Source organism: Stegastes partitus, unplaced genomic scaffold (assembly GCF_000690725.1).
Source record: "Stegastes partitus isolate 25-593 unplaced genomic scaffold, Stegastes_partitus-1.0.2 Scaffold113, whole genome shotgun sequence".
Lineage (NCBI taxonomy): Eukaryota > Metazoa > Chordata > Actinopteri > Pomacentridae > Stegastes > Stegastes partitus.
In genome coordinates, this window is record NW_007577844.1 from 244182 (window position 1) to 260663 (window position 16482).

The following is a 16482-nucleotide window of genomic DNA, read 5'->3' on the forward strand; positions in this document are numbered from 1 at the left end:
CGGGGAGAGAAACTACATTTACTGAAGTGAAATTCTATTACACGACATCTCAGAGGAAGATGCTGCATTTTCATCTCCCCTTCATTTACACAACAGATGTAGTTATCTTGCAAATGCATAATTTAAATGTAAAACATATGATGGCATTTGAAGCTACGATGACTAATATTAATAATAAAACACTGCTCCCACGCTGCTGACGATAATCAAGTAATATAATATATGCAATAATGCATCATATCAAAAGCACCCATTCTGTAGAGGTTTCCCCAGGATGGATCAGGAAACCTCCATTTTACTGTATTCTACTGAATTAGGCTAAGCGTCACATTACATAAATACAGAACTCTACGGATACTCGATGCGACCCATGTGGTTCATATCTGAACTGTCTACAGATCTTTGCAGGTGTGCATTTTCGTAAGTTTAGTGAACACACGCTGTATATTCCACAATGGCCAAAGAAGCAGTCTGATCCAATAGTTGGGTAACAACAGTAGACTCTAAAAAATACTCAAACACAAAAAAGTATATGAAAACATGACAAGAAAGCCCCTTTCTGAGTCCTATATCATTTTATAAACTGTGTCATTGGATTATTACTATTTATAAATGCACTAAAGCCTCACAGGCATCATGTTATTGCTTTAAATCTGCACATTTTAAATCAAGTTTTTTACTGATTTTTTTATTGAATTTCCCTTCTGGGATAAATAAAGTATTTTTCATTTCATTAATTTTCATTTCATTTACCTTGTTGACATGTGCATATGGTAATTTAAAGACACATAACGAGCGAAGCTAGCAGCTAGCTCATGGCTGAAAATATCCACCTTTAAACTTCTGTGTGTCCACGATTATTATACTTAATACTAATCAATTAATCAGTTTCCGGTTCGAACATGTATGGCTAAATTACTCCACTGTTACAACTTGTAATAGTGTAGCATAATTTTAGAGTGGATGAGCAGACTTGTTGGTGAGCTGGTGTGCTTGAGCTGCTTTGAGTGATGGAGAGGTGGATGGAAAAAAGTTAAGGGCTTCACAGGGATTATTCTAACAGAAAAAAACAAGAATATGTAACTTTGATAGAGAGAGATGATAAACAATGACGTGAGTGTAACTTGAAATCATGACAAAACATCATATTTTATAAAATAAGTGCTCTTGTATGAGAAATCTTAATTTGCAAAGTAGCTATTACAATTAAAGTTGAGGTATATAAAAATAAATGTTCTTTTCAAATGCAGCGTTAGAGAAACATGAAATACAACAAAACATCCAAGTTGAGTGCATTCAGATTCTGTGTACGAACAGTACTTGATGCAATGCAATTTGGTTAATGTTATAATTTAATTATGTTTTAAGTTTATAAAATTGGAAAGATGACATCTACTGACAGCTTATATTGATGTAATATGCTGCAGTGATCAAGATTTATATTTTAAGTTCTCAGGCTGTAGTTCTCATTCAGAAAGGCAGTGGACATTTTTTTGTTCCTGGTAAACAGAACTCCGTCAGTGACCTACAGGAGGCAAAACATGGGTTCCACACAAATGTCACACGCTGCAGAAACAGCTCCCTTTAACAGGAGACACTGTGTGATTATAACTGGGCCTAAACTATATATATTCTCCCGTGCAGATGAGTTTATTTTAGTGATAACACGAATAACGTGTAACCTTTTGTTTGGACTGACATTCAGCTGTCAGACAGGCAGCTCTGTGGAGGACAGAATGTCAGCTGGCCGCGCACAACGACCACGCATGCTCAGTTCAGTCGTTTTACGTTGCACGCATGCGTAGTTCGCCTCCGCCGTCATTCATTATAAAGCCCTGAGTTCCTCCGTCTCTTTCCACCTTCAGCCATTTTGACCATGTTAGGAGCTGTGGGACGCTGCTGCACCGGGGCTCTGCAGGCTCTCAAGCCTGGGGTCCAGCCCTTGAAGGCTCTCGTTGGATCCCCAGCCGTTCTTTCCCGTGAGTCCTGCATGCTTGTTGTTTTTAAGCGAAGTCGTGCGAAGAAAAGACGCGTTAACGAAGTTGTCAGGAGAGGGCAGCGGCGATGCTAACGTTAGCTGCTGCTAGCAACACGCTGGCTGCCCTGCCGGCGGCGCAGCAGGCCTTAATATTAAAAAGTCAAATTTAAGCTCGTTGGAGCTGTACCAGAGCACCAAAAGGGTACACATGTGCACTTAAGCTCCTCTTGACTAATGTCGTGCATGGCTAAATGAGCAGGTTGTGCTTTTTCTTGTGCTAGCAGTAATGACCTTTGTGTAATGACATGAGGCGGTGTGTCAGTGCAGCCCGCTAGTTAGCATTGCAAGTTGGAGATTAGCAAGGTTAGACGGTCGTCCGCAAAGTTTACCTACTAACGCGTTAGGGTCGTTTAGCAACAAGAATATGGCAATTATGATGACCTATAAACTTGCATGTTATTGATTGTGTCGTTGCCAGCAGCAGGATTAGCCACATTAGCTCGACGTACACTTCATTCATCTGTCACTTTGCAGGCTAACGGTATTTATCGAGGAAATGACTTGCTAGAGTTTGCAGTGATCCAAGTGTACGTTTATTGCACATAAATGCACTTTGTTGGTTAGTGTGTCACCATTAGCTGTTTTTAAATGCTGACTAATACTTTAGCCGACTACGATTACGTGACATTGCAACGTCGCAAACAGACGCTGTTGTGAGCGTCCTGCCCGGTGCTGTGCAGTGGGCAGGACGGTCCGTTAAAGACCAGACAACGAAGCGCCGAAACAAGGTCAAAGCTGCAGCAGCCATGTCTGACTAATGTGCACACTGTGTGGGTCACTTTACAGGCAGAGACTATGTCGCACCTGCCGCCGCTGCCAGCGTCGCCAACGGGCGCATCGTGGCCGTCATCGGTGCCGTGGTGGACGTCCAGTTCGACGAGGGCCTCCCTCCCATCCTCAACGCCCTGGAAGTGACCGGTCGCGAGGCCAGGCTAGTCCTGGAGGTGGCACAGCATCTTGGTGAGCTATTACAACCTGACACCCTACCGATACACAGAAAACACTCCATTAACTCAGTGGAGATGAACTAACATGGCATTCTGTGTTTAGGGGAGAACACAGTGCGTACCATTGCTATGGATGGTACTGAGGGTCTGGTCCGTGGACAGAAAGTTCTGGACACCGGTGCTCCCATCAGAATCCCAGTGGGTCCCGAGACCCTGGGCAGGATTATGAATGTCATTGGCGAGCCCATCGATGAGAGGGGTCCCATCTCCACCAAACAGTGAGTTCACCTGGAAAACAACAGATTACATCTTTACATTGACTTTAACAATAAGCATATCATGAGATTATATTAGTAAATGAATTGCATGCAGCGAGGGTTAAGCAGCTTGCTGTAATAAAGAGTCATGCAAATGTTTTGCTTTAAATGTTTTGCTTGTGATTGTTTTGTGATGAATAACTGGAGTTTTTCCCTCCTCACAGGACTGCTCCCATCCACGCTGAGGCTCCTGAGTTCACCGACATGAGTGTGGAGCAGGAGATTCTGGTTACTGGCATTAAGGTGGTGGACCTGCTGGCTCCCTACGCCAAGGGAGGAAAGATTGGTACGTGCTAAAGGATAAATCACTGAGGTTGAGTCTTTAAAGCTGCCGGGTAATATCCTAACGCTAACTTGTGTATTTCTGTTCACAGGTCTGTTCGGTGGTGCTGGTGTCGGCAAGACTGTATTGATCATGGAGCTGATCAACAATGTGGCCAAGGCCCATGGTGGTTACTCTGTGTTTGCCGGTGTGGGAGAGCGTACCCGTGAGGGAAATGACTTGTACCATGAAATGATTGAGTCTGGTGTCATCAACCTGAAGGACACCACCTCCAAGGTGAGGATTGTGGGAAAAACCACCAAAAAGTGTCACATTCACCACAGCGTAGTAGTCAAACCTCTCCACTCACCTCGGCTCTGGTTCCTGCTAGGTGGCGCTGGTGTACGGACAGATGAACGAGCCCCCCGGTGCCCGTGCCAGAGTGGCTCTGACTGGACTGACCGTGGCTGAGTACTTCCGTGACCAGGAGGGTCAGGATGTGCTGCTCTTCATCGACAACATCTTCCGTTTCACACAGGCTGGCTCTGAGGTATGAACCTTCACTCACATGGAGAAAACAAATATCAGTTAACGGAGATCCAGCCATGCTTTGAGTATATAGTCATGTCAAATGGTGAGCTTGATAGTGAATTAAGTTGTCTTGTTTTCCCCTTCAGGTGTCTGCTCTGCTGGGTCGTATCCCCTCTGCTGTGGGTTACCAGCCCACTCTGGCCACTGACATGGGTACCATGCAGGAGAGAATCACTACCACCAAGAAGGGTTCCATTACATCTGTGCAGGTAGGTTCACCACTGCAACGTGATCCAGGATTTACTTTCTGAAACATTTGGAAGCTTTAAATGACATCAGGATAAGTGATATAAAAATAGTGAATAAGATTCATGGTGTTGGTCGTGGGTTGTTTGCTGTTTGGTAACCTGAAGGGAAAAGCTGGACTACTAAAGCTCAACAAGTTTTAAATCTCTCTCCAGGCCATCTATGTGCCCGCTGATGATCTGACTGACCCTGCCCCCGCCACCACCTTCGCTCACTTGGATGCCACCACTGTACTGTCCCGTGCCATCGCTGAGCTGGGTATCTACCCCGCTGTCGACCCCCTGGACTCAACCTCCCGTATCATGGACCCCAACATCGTCGGAGCCGAGCACTATGACGTCGCCCGTGGTGTGCAGAAGATCCTCCAGGTTTGTGACTTGATAATTGCTTTCAATTAAATAGGACAAATTAAACATTTATCACTATAACCAGTTTACTTTTTTCCCTTTTTAGGACTACAAATCCCTGCAGGATATCATTGCCATCTTGGGTATGGATGAGTTGTCTGAGGAGGACAAGCTGACTGTGGCTCGCGCCCGCAAGATCCAGCGTTTCCTGTCCCAGCCCTTCCAGGTGGCCGAGGTCTTCACTGGCCACATGGGCAAGCTGGTGCCCCTCAAAGAGACCATCAAGGGCTTCAAGAGCATCCTTGGTGGTAAGTGTTGAATCTAAAATGTGACCTCAAGCTTCATCAGCTCTACCTGTAATCCCAACACTGACTTTTATTCCCGTTTCTCTTTTCAGGCGAGTACGATCCTCTGCCCGAGCAGGCCTTCTACATGGTCGGCCCCATTGAGGAAGTGGTCCAGAAAGCTGAGAAGCTGGCTGAGGAGCACTCGTAAACATCCCAAATGTCTGAGGAGAGGAGAAAAACAAAAGGAGAGGGGTCCTGTGGTTAGGAGCACTTGGTTTGTAAAACATGTCAAAATGCAAATGTACCTGTTTCGTCATCCTGAAAAGAAAGTTCTATTTAATGTTTCCAATCAAAGATGGAATAAACACTGTCTTTACACAAAACTACTTGTCAACTGTATATTTCCTAAACGTTCATAGTTGTAGTTGATGACCTTGTTCCTAGTGAGGGATTTCATGAAATGGCTGTCCTCATCTACTCTGACCACAAGATGGCATTCTAGAGCCATGTGAAGCTTTCTGAACTGTGTTGCAGCTTGTCGCATACTGAAATAAAACAGTGGACAAATAATTGGATGCGTGTTTGTTTCAACTTTAGGAGCTCGTTAGTACCAGAACAGTCACTGCTGTCATTTTTGGGTTTACAGAAGGAAAAATAAAGTTTAGTGAGCTCATGTTGTTTAGTGCTCAACACTGACAGAAGTGTGTGGCAGCAGGAGTGAACAGCATCAGCTAGTTTCTGGAATGTTTTTCAAACCTGTCGTCACAGATAAACTAAATTTGCAGATGAGCAGTTGTGTCAGAATCATCACAAGTACAATACTGGGGAACAATGAACTACATTGTAAGAGTCTGAGGGAGCATGAGGTGATTGAGAAGTAGTTTGAAACTTACAAGGTTTGAATGTTTTGTTTTCTGAAATGCTGTACAGTTTTACTACATAGATCAGTAAGTTGAATACACATGAAGACAATGGTCACTGAAATAACTTGAAACTTACAAAATGAACTCAAGAAAATCCAACGTTGCTTTTGAATTGTGGCTCAACGGAATCATTTTCAACAAACTAATGAAACTGGTCTAAACAAAAATGATGGTACCTTTCACTTAATATTTTGTTGCTCAACCTTTTGAGGCAATCAAACCATTTCTATAACTCTGTGAGACATCTGCACCTGTCGACAGGTATTTTACTCCCCATGAGCAAACTGCTGTCTCAGGTTTGAAGGCTGCCTTTTCCAGACATGTTTCAGCTCCTTCCTCAGATGTTCAATAGGATTTAGATCAGGGCTCATAGAAGGCCACTTCCGAACAGTCCTGTGTTTGCTTCTCAGCCGTTCCTGGGTGTTTTTACGTGGGTTTTGGGTCACTATCCTGTTGGAGGACCTATGACCTAAAAGCTTTCTGACACTGGGCAGCACATTTCGCTCCAGAATGCCTCAATAGCCTTGAGATTTCACTGGACTCTACACAGATTCAAGACACCCTGTTCCAGATGAAGCAAAGCAGCCCCAGAACATAACAGAGCCTCCTCCATGTTTCATAGCAGCTATTGTTCTTTTCTTTGTATGCTTCATGTTTACATCTGTGAACATAGAGCTGATGGGCCTCGCCAAAGAGCTCCACTTTTGTCTCATCTGTCCACAGGACATTCTCCCAGAAGCTTTGTGGCTGGTCAATATGCATTTTGGCAAACTCCAGTCTGGCTTTTTTATGATTTGCTTTCAACAGTGGTGTCCTCCTTAAAGTCCGCTTTGGCTCAAACAGTGACGGATGGCGCAATCTGACACTGATGTACCTTGACCTTGGAGTCTAATCTCTTTGGAAGCTGTTCTGAGTTTTTTGTTACCATTTGTATTATCTGTCTCTTGCACTTTTCCTCCTGTGGCCACGTCCAAAGAGGTTGGCTACAGTCCCATGGATCTTAAACTTCTGAATATGTGCACCTGCAGTCACAGGAACATCCAGCTGCTTGGAGATGGTCTTATAGCCTTTACCTTTAATATGCTTGTCTATAGTTTTCTTTCTAATCTCCTGAGAAAACTCACTCTGTGGTTCATGTTCAATGTGGTCCACATCATGATACCAAACAGCCCAGTGACTACTTTTCACCCTTTAAATAGACCGACTGACTGATTACAAGTTTGATGACACCTGTGATGCTAATTAGAGGACACACCTTAGTTTAACATGTCCCTATCTTTTCTAGGGGTACCATCATTTTTTGTCCAGGCCAGTTTCATTAGTTTGTTAAAATGATTCTGTTGAACCGCAATTCAAGTTAATTTCCAGTACATTTTTAATTATTATTACTTTTGTCAGTTTCAAGTTCCATTTCAGTGACTATTGTGGGTTTTTCTTTCTTCGTCCATGTGTGTCTAAGACACCTCATAATACACACTGCATGTAATTTCACTGTCCTACTAACCCAGGGGTGTCCAATCCTGCTCCTCGAGGGCCACCGTCCTGCATGTTTTAGATGTTTCCCTCTTCCAACACACCTGATTCAAATGATCAGCTCATCATCAAGCTCTGCAGAAGCCTGATAACGATCCTGATCATTTGAATCAGGTGTGTTGGAAGAGGGAAACATCTAAAACATGCAGGACTGTGGCCCTCAAGGACCAGGATTGGACACCCCTGTACTAACCGAAGTATGTCAGAAAGCCTGAAGGAATAGTAAGGCCCAGAGTCATTTATGGAATCACATTTCTGTAGTACTCCTCAGCAGTATAAAACAAATGGTACAGATGCAATTAAATGATTCCAAGCTGAACCCACTGAGGCAGCAGAGTGGCTGATAAATTTACCAGATGAATGAATTTGTTCCTTAAACATTTTTGCTTTGGAGGCGATTGGCTTCCCGGCTACTGTACTTAGCAGCTGTTTCAGTGTTAGCTTGGTTAGCTTAGCTTAGCCGAATAAAACTCAGAATGCAGCGCCACATACATCACATCAGGGTTTTCACCGCTGTTTCCCTGAGAAAACACGCTGTCTTGGCCTGCTACGCTGTCTTTCAAGCTGTGGTGTTTGGAAAATTTGACATATTTTACAGTAAAACGTCCAAATTCCCCTAAGAAACTAGTTTCTCTACCGTCGTCTTCGCTGCTAACGCTGCTATTCGTTAGCAGCTAAGATGCTAACGCTAACGGGGAGTGTCGCAAAGACGCCCCGCTGCGCTGTCCAAAAGTTTCTGGTGATAACTCTGCACATCTAACAGGAGCATCAATATCAGCCCAATAAAATGACAGAAATATATATATTACTCACCAAGACCTGTGATTATTTAACACAAACTCCATCCTCCTTTCTTTCATCACAAACAGTTCAGTCACTCCGTTGAGCAGCTAATCCGTGCGTTCTTGTTCTATGGCCGTGGAGGCTGAAGCTGAAAGGCGGCTCTGTCCAGTCGTGTTTCTGCCATAAGTGTTAATTCGCTGTAGGGCTGAAAATGTCCGCTCGCTTAACTTTGGAAAAAAAAAAAAAAAAAGGTAATACTTTGCCGATAAAGTTTTAGCTTGTGCAGTTGCTCCAGACAGGAACCGCTAGCTTTGGCTAAGCTCTCTGACCATCCACTCAGAGGACGTGAAAGTGCTGACGTCATCATAGGGACCACCAACTCTCAATCTGATTGGTTAAAGCAACAGTTTTATTACAATGCATTTTAAGCTACAGGGCCCTCAGGGCAGATTTCCGTGACCCTGGCAACACATGATTGCTGAAATATGATTGGATTAAAAATAAAAAATAAACATCCAATGCTGAAAGCACCACAGCCCAGAGACACGCTATTAAATAAAGAGAATAGACTGTTGGGAATAAAGTTAAAAGATTAATGGGAAAATTTTACAACATAAGTCAGTGATTCTGATGGAGTTTAAGCCAGCAGAGAACGCCTTGCTGGCCCTGACGGCACACCACTGGTACTTTGTAATCAAGGCTGAATTAACCTCTGCTTTTATTGCTCTTCCTCAACCTTTCACACATGCCTATCAACACTGTCAAGGACATTAGCCTGAACAGACGTATCCGCCTGCAGATAAGGCGGCTTTGTAAATGGCCAGCCAAGCCTTGCTGTGCTCTTACTATGGAATGAACTCAGAGAAAGACACAGACAGACAGAGAATTCTTTAAATTGTATTGTTTACTCAGGGGACCGTAAGCAGCACATACAGAGATGATGCATGAACCAGATCAAACAAAATCATTCTATTTAGGTGCAGCTAACAACTTCATACCATTTGTTGTATTACAAAGAACTCTTTAGGTCAAAGTTATTCTATCGGCTTGGCGATGGGAATGCCCTCCTTCAGCATGATGTAATCACTGACACATGAAGGCATGTATGACAGCGGGAGCCAGAAAAACTTGGCGTCCCAGCCGGGGGAGTAGCGTGTGCGAGGCCGGACAGCCGCCACGGCGTGCTCCATGCAGTGGACCACCTTCATCAGGTCTGCATCGCTCATCTTGGCGACTTTGTCCGATATCACTGCCAGCGCTGGGAGGGGAAACGAGTGCAATAAAATCAATAAATAAAAGGACAAGAGCAAACAAATACGACAAAGAACAAACTGATCCACACATACACTTTTGGAGATATTCAGCGCCGTAGTCATCTTTGACGTCCTGGGGCAGTCGGTCCCACAGCGTTTGGACGTTTTTGCTCAGGATGGCAGTGTCGGTCACGTTTGTTTTGAAGAAGCCCGGCTCGATGCAGAGGACTTTGACACCAAAAGGAGCCATATTCAACCTAAGAACAACATTTCATTATTTCAGATTTATGTGCAAACCAAGCATGTTGACATAGTGCTAAACAACACGAGTTAATGTTTCACCTGAGGCTGTCATTGAATGCCTCGACGCCGTACTTGGAGATAGTGTACGGACCGCCGGTGACACTGATCCTCCCGAACACGCTGGCCACATTCACCACCCTGCCCCTGGCTTTCTTTATCAGCGGCAGGACACTCAGGGTCACGGAGACCACCCCATTCAGGTTCACATCCAGCATGGATTTGTAGTCATCAATGGTCAGCCAATCGCACGGAGCAGAGGGGACGGAAACACCAGCATTGTTCACCACAGCCCAAAGTCCTGGGAGGGCAGAGCACATCCAGCCAAACTTTAAGTTTCACCCACACATTCCTTCACAATGAGGGGAGCTGGCAGGTGGTTCTGATTTCATGGTACATGCTGAATACATTTCAGAATATAGCAATGTGCCGAGTGTTGTTTCACAAAGAAGAACAAGTCAATCATTGGTGATTAAGCACTCAACATCGTTTCACTTAAATTATAAAAAAACTAGTGTCAGAAAATAAGCACGACCTTATTTGGTTTCATTTTTGTGAATCAATCTCTGTTGCTGTCGCTCACATATTTCCGTCTACAAACCAGACTCACCTCGCTCCCCCACTTTGGTCTTGATCATGTCCGCCACTTTGGCCACGCTCTCCTTCGACCTGACATCCAGGTGAGTGGTGGTGAGGTTGCTGGAGCACGCCTTCCTCAGATCCTCTTCCCCCTTCTCGGTGAAACACGAGGCGATCACTCGGAAGCCCTTCTTGTCCAGGTGCCGAGCCAGGAGGTTCCCGAAGCCGCTGTCGCAGCCCGTGACGTACACATACTTGCTGCCCACGTCGGACACTCTGGGCAGCTCTCTGATCCAGCGGTACACGTAGAAGACGACCACCAGGGCCAGAAGGTAGAGAAACATGGCTGGAAGAAGAACAAGGAGAAACTCTTATCGTGCTGTGAGCCAAAAACAGATGAGTAAACTCTATGAGGCAACACTGGGACAGGAATGAACAAAGTGAGGTGAATGGGATATGCCAGTTCTTTTGTGGGAGGAAAGAAGACACAAAGCCTCACCTTCTTCTGAGTAAATATCATTTGTGGTGAGCTGCGTTCCAAGCTTGCATACAGCATTTGATATACTATGCGTTAGGACATATTCTGGTCTACTACATAGTATGGTAGCGTGTGCATTGGAACACACCCTTCATACTTTCTTTTTCAGGAGTTTGTTTGGTGAAGTTGACTGATTGTCACCTGAACCTGTGCAGGCGTCACCAAACCGCTGCACGTGAACCATATGTTGACAAAACAAAGAGCTCCAGACTGACTTTCCCACTGGTAGCACCGTTTGGTCGCACCTCCCACCTCGTCACAGGTAAAACCACATCACCTGTTGAACCTTTCATGCGTTGATAGAAAGCAGCAGGTGCGCTCCACATTTCATAAGAAAACCACATTTTTAAGTGTAAATACCACAGTACAAAGTCTGAAGTTATTAAAGTGCTGCTGGTGACACCAAAACAGCTTAATGATCACCATCCACTCACACCAGTGCCACCAGTTGACATTTTAACTCAAAAAATAGCCGGTCCCAGTCTGGAGCCCTGAGGCTGGTTTGTAGGAAGCTTAATTGTAGATTTAAAGTTTAACAGAAGGGCGCTGCTCAGCTGAGACTAACTGCATTAAAAACACTCCACACAGAAACACTTCTTATTACTGAGACTGAAATCTTTTCAGTAATTTGGTGCAATCCTCCTCAGCACTGAGGATCTTCAGCACTCGGGCAGCCCCATATCATCACACTCCCTGCTGCACTGTCAGGACTGTGCACCCACTGTGGTGGTCCTTGCCAGCTTCACACCAAACATGTGGACCCCATCTGAGCCCTGTTTGGTCTCATCTGACCCAGTATTCATCAGGCTTCTTCAGCAAAGTTTGTAGTTTGTACTGAAGAGCAAATAAGAGTTTTTTTTTTCTTGGACGCCATCCATAGATGTCCCAGTGATAACTCTGGAGCTAAGTCCAAAGCGCTGGCCGGTCTGTTCCAGAACTAGACTGTACCAGCAGTGCTCTGACTGCAGCTCTGGTTGGTGGTTCAACGGCTCGCTATACCTCCACATTACTACACTGCTTCCACTGACTTGTATTTGGATCTTTCTGTGCAGTTTTTCCATCTTTGTGAAGTCGTGGAGCCGTGATGCAAACATGCTGGTAGCTGCATGGTGCTAACAGCCAACCATGTTCATGCCATTAGACTCATCTGAAATCAGTTGTGATCCCAGGTTTTCTACTTTAGTGATCCTAGATGTATTCACGTCTAGTGTGGGTGTTGTCATTTCTACATAGTCTTTCTTAAGTGTCTGATTTTGGTTGCCCGTAAAAGGAAATACTGTTCAACTTATGCAATTATTGAGGTTTTGCAATTCTGAATCATCCGTCTCTGAAGTGATGCTGCTGAGAGGTGTGGCCACTGTGTGTCCTGTGACTACCACTGGTTCTCCTGGGTGCTCAGGTCCAAACAGAGCCTCAGTGGAGGCTATGATGAGCCCATTTTGAGCTGAATACGACCCCCTAGTGCCACTTATAACTCTCTGACCATTCGTTGTCCATCAGACCGCTTGATTCAGTCCTCCTGTCATTGATTAGCAACTCCAGGTCACCAAACTCCCGATTCCACCTCCTGTCATTCATTAGCAGCTCTATACTAACCAACCACTGCTTACTTTGGTATTTGCATGCAGCCCGTCCAACAAACCCAATAAAATGTGTAACTCTGCACATGTTCTGGGTCGGTTTCCCTCCTCAGACTCCTGCTCGGTGCTGGTGAGCACACCGTGCACCAGATTACTAATAAACACCCACGACAGCCAACAGGAGGACTGTGGGCGCGTTTCTTCAACACATATGTGCTTCATTTGTTCTAATAAATACAGACTCTGACTCCACTTCTCTGCTAAATGTTTTTTGGCCTGTAGCGTGAACACACTGGAATCCAACAGTTGTTTCTGTTTAATGCGACTCTGACTCTAATTATGCACGTCAGATGTTGAACTTTACTCCATTTACCTCCTCTGGCTGATGGGACAGAATGAACTGTTTACATGGCAGGAAGCAGATAAACTGGGCCGGGAAAGGGATCGCCTGCTAAAAACTGATCTGCAAAAGCCACTATGCTCACGTCTACGCATTATTCAACCTGCTCTAGGTCAACATAACAGCCACTCCAGTCCTGTTTATCAGCTTAAACAGCTTTAAAGCAGCAGTGAAGCTCATTTAATGCAGATTTCCAAAACAGTCTAATGAATCAAAATGACTTTGCTCCTTTTATGGCAGTTTAAAGATTATAGTTGACTGGTTAGATAAAACCTTCACTCTCTAATCAGGGTCATCGGACTCAAACACAAACAGGTTCAACAGCAGAACACTGTGTTTATGATCCAGTGTGACAGCCAGTAATTATTGTCAATCGATCTGTTGATCGTTTTCTGGAGGAATCGATTAGTTGTTGAAAATGGTGAAACATGTTAAACAAATGTCTGATTCTGTCCACGACCCAAAAACAGTCCTACAGAGAAGGAAATATTCACATTTGACAATCTGATTGATCACCGATTGATCAACTATCGAACCACTTGGTGAGTGATTTAAACTCACACCTGATGGATGAACCGTTGCGGCTTCATGGTCACACTTATTCTGTTACAAGCTTTCACACACACACCAGCAGGACTGCACACACCAGCTTGTGTGTTTGTACCGTTTATTAAAAGCAGCTGCAGATGCGTCGAACTGGGCCCGAGCTGCTCCACGCGCACGAACCCTGCAGACTTTGGAGTCCACAAGGCTCGACCCGGGCCACAGGAGGCAACAAAGTGCACTAACCCGAAGTTTGTTTACCTGTTTACCAAAGCCGATCTCGAACCCACGACAGAACATAACTCCATAAATAAAGTGTACTGGTCCTCCTGATCCAGATCCAGATCCTCCAGCAGCACTCACCTGCACAGCGGAGGTCTTCAGGTCAGTCCGTCTCTGAGTCTGGATCCTTCCAACTGCGTGCAAGGAAGCAGCCTGAGCTCGAGGCTTCTCTCCGGTTCACGTGCATGTGATCTGCAGCTGGAGGCAGCAACAGCGCCGCCTGTCGGCAGAGGACGGAGCAGCAGCCGCTGCTTCAGCAACACGGTTCATGTCAAACACGGATTTATTTATTCTAATATCATCAACTAAGACGGAAATAAACACAAAACGGAAATAATATGAACACAGCGGGACTTCAGGACGCAGTAAATAGAAATAACAAACAAATATTTAAAGTGAAAACACAGTGAATGGAAAAAACAAACAAACAAAACAAAAAACACGGAATTGAAAAATAAACACAAACAAGTAATTCACAACAAAAAGTAGAAACAAAATAAACAAAACACAGCAGATGGAGGAAATGTGACCACAAGTGGGAAAAATCTAAATGCAAAACTCAATGAAAAAAGTACAAACAAAAGGAATTAAAAGCACAATAAATGGAAATAACATAAAGAAATATGGAGGTTAAAAAAATAACTAAATAGAAATTCGCAAAACTAAATGAATATAAATAAAAAACTAATTCATAACAGAAAATTTAAACAACATGCACAAAAATTAGAATTTAAAACACAGTGAACAATAACAAAGATAAATACAAAATGAACTGAAAACAGAAAAGGGAAATAATATTTTTAAAAATATGTGAATTTAAAACAAAAACGGAAATAATATAAAGAAAAATGTGAATTGAAAATACAGTAAATGAAAATAATGGAACCAAAAGTGAACATTTAAAACACAGAAATAAATACAAACAGAAGATGAACTCAGAGCAGTCAGAGACCATGTTATTAACATTTATAACAGTAAATGGTGCCGCTGCTGCAAATGATGCAACAGAAATAGAAAATAGTTAATGGTGTTAATTACTGGATGGCTTCTAATGAGACAGCAGCACATTACAGCAGCTCTGGAACTCTGATACTCAAACAAATGCATTCAGGTCAGACACCCTCCCATCATGAAGGAGACACGAAACTACTGCAGTTTTTACCCAAATCAAAGTAAATCAACGGTATTAACTGAACATTCTCTGTGAGAAACAGACGAGTCATTTTCTTAATCCGTGTGTGTTTCCTGCAGCAACCGTCGTGTCAAACGCACTTGACAACAAATCAAAACAGTCAAACATATTTCCTCTTTTCCTCCATCACCAGCTGGATGCATGCAGGTTTCCATGGCAACACGACGCATACAGCCCGCTACATACAGCTCACGAGCTGCAGATTGTATTCAGGAAGCGAACGGGTGAAACAAAGTGATCTTCATGTCACCCGCCCACGACTGATGTTTTAAAACTGCATTTATCATTTTTCAGCCACTTGAAGGGAAACTGACTCTAAAAACCCAAACCACCGTACAAACCGTCGTAGCTGCTGACACAGTGTTGATGGATTACACATCCAGCAGATGTTTTCCACGTGTTGGAGTTTTGTTTCTGGCCTGTGGGTTCAGCTTCACAGCAACATTAAGTCCTGCATCTCCATGGAAACAGCACAACCACAGCTAGCAGTAGATTAAACTGTTTTCATTTTACAAAAGACAAAAATGGAATCAACATTTTTTTCAAGAGCCCTCACGTGTGTCGATTCTGGACTCTGGTTTCCCTACATGGATGTTTCACCTGTTTTTACCTCCGTGCTCATCTTCTACACTGCCTGCAGTTCAGCTGAAAGGATCTGGTGTAAATGCTTTATTTTTATTGAGATGTGTAGAATAAAGTGACTCTCAATTTTAATAAACTATTTTAGTATTGATTTTATGTTTTGTCATCTGTCTGGCTTTCTGGAGCTCAGGTCAGACATCTTGGAGCAGACGTTGACAGTTCTGCTGAGACTGTTCTTGTCCTTCGCCGACGGTCCATAAGGAACAATCTGAGCAACATGTGGAACAAGAAGGAGCTTGTGGGGGAGGAGGGCTGTTGTTCTCATTGTGTTTCCTTCCTTTTGTTCTGTGTAACATTCCACTTGCATAAAAAACAAAATATATATAAAGAACAAAGTCTGATTGGTTGACTCGTTGATGGATTGATTGATTGGCTGCCCACAGGTTTACGTAACCCCGGCACAGCTGGAGAAACCAGGCGAGCGTGAGCGAAGGCCGAGCTGATGAGGAAGAACAAGCCGCGTCCTGTTTCCTCTCATTATCTCTGGGACTTCGCTGACATCTAATTAGATTTAGGAGATGAAGAATTGTTGTTTCCTGTTCTGCTGAGTGGCTAAAATATTGTTCTGTACTGTTTTCTGTTGGGCTAATTTATTGCTGCTGTAGTTTCTATACGTGAGGCAGAGATCAGGATAAACTAGACGAACATGCAGATGTCATGTGTGTCGTATTATTTATGGCGTGAACCCCACCTCTGCTCTCTTCTTGGTTTCTGCTTCCTTTGCATCATTAAACCTCCTCTGGCCTGTGAGAATATCAGACAGATACATACTGTATGAAGTAGTTAACGGGCCTCTGTGTGGAATCACTGCACAGCAGGACGAGCTGAACCAGTGTGATCAGGGTCAGCTGAAGCTTTTACATTCTTTCCACAAGGTGGCAGCAGCGTTGTTTGTTCTG

At 43.9% G+C, this 16482-nt stretch overlaps 2 protein-coding genes and 1 long non-coding RNA gene across 3 annotated transcripts; 1 reads left to right on the top strand and 2 right to left on the bottom strand.

Annotated features, from left to right (window-relative positions):
* The first annotated feature begins 1857 nt into the window (after positions 1 to 1857).
* LOC103354591 (ATP synthase subunit beta, mitochondrial) lies at positions 1858 to 5258 on the top strand. Its single transcript, XM_008278025.1, has 10 exons — positions 1858 to 1979; positions 2825 to 2998; positions 3089 to 3263; positions 3467 to 3588; positions 3677 to 3861; positions 3956 to 4114; positions 4242 to 4364; positions 4557 to 4769; positions 4855 to 5056; positions 5146 to 5258. Exons 1-10 carry the CDS (start codon positions 1877 to 1879, stop codon positions 5241 to 5243), a joined length of 1554 nt encoding a protein of 517 aa, XP_008276247.1. The 5' UTR covers positions 1858 to 1876; the 3' UTR covers positions 5244 to 5258.
* On the bottom strand, positions 5254 to 13236 carry LOC103354590 (uncharacterized). The gene is made up of 3 exons (XR_520049.1): positions 13226 to 13236; positions 11663 to 11665; positions 5254 to 5402 (listed from the first exon to the last, which is right to left on the bottom strand). It is a non-coding gene; the product is annotated as an uncharacterized LOC103354590 (long non-coding RNA).
* Positions 9160 to 13918, bottom strand: LOC103354589 (retinol dehydrogenase 3-like). The gene is made up of 5 exons (XM_008278024.1): positions 13831 to 13918; positions 10438 to 10752; positions 9870 to 10128; positions 9621 to 9784; positions 9160 to 9532 (listed from the first exon to the last, which is right to left on the bottom strand). The coding sequence occupies exons 2-5, from the start codon at positions 10748 to 10750 to the stop codon at positions 9309 to 9311; spliced, it is 960 nt and encodes a 319-aa protein (XP_008276246.1). The 5' UTR covers positions 10751 to 10752; positions 13831 to 13918; the 3' UTR covers positions 9160 to 9308.
* Positions 13919 to 16482: the final 2564 nt, after the last annotated feature.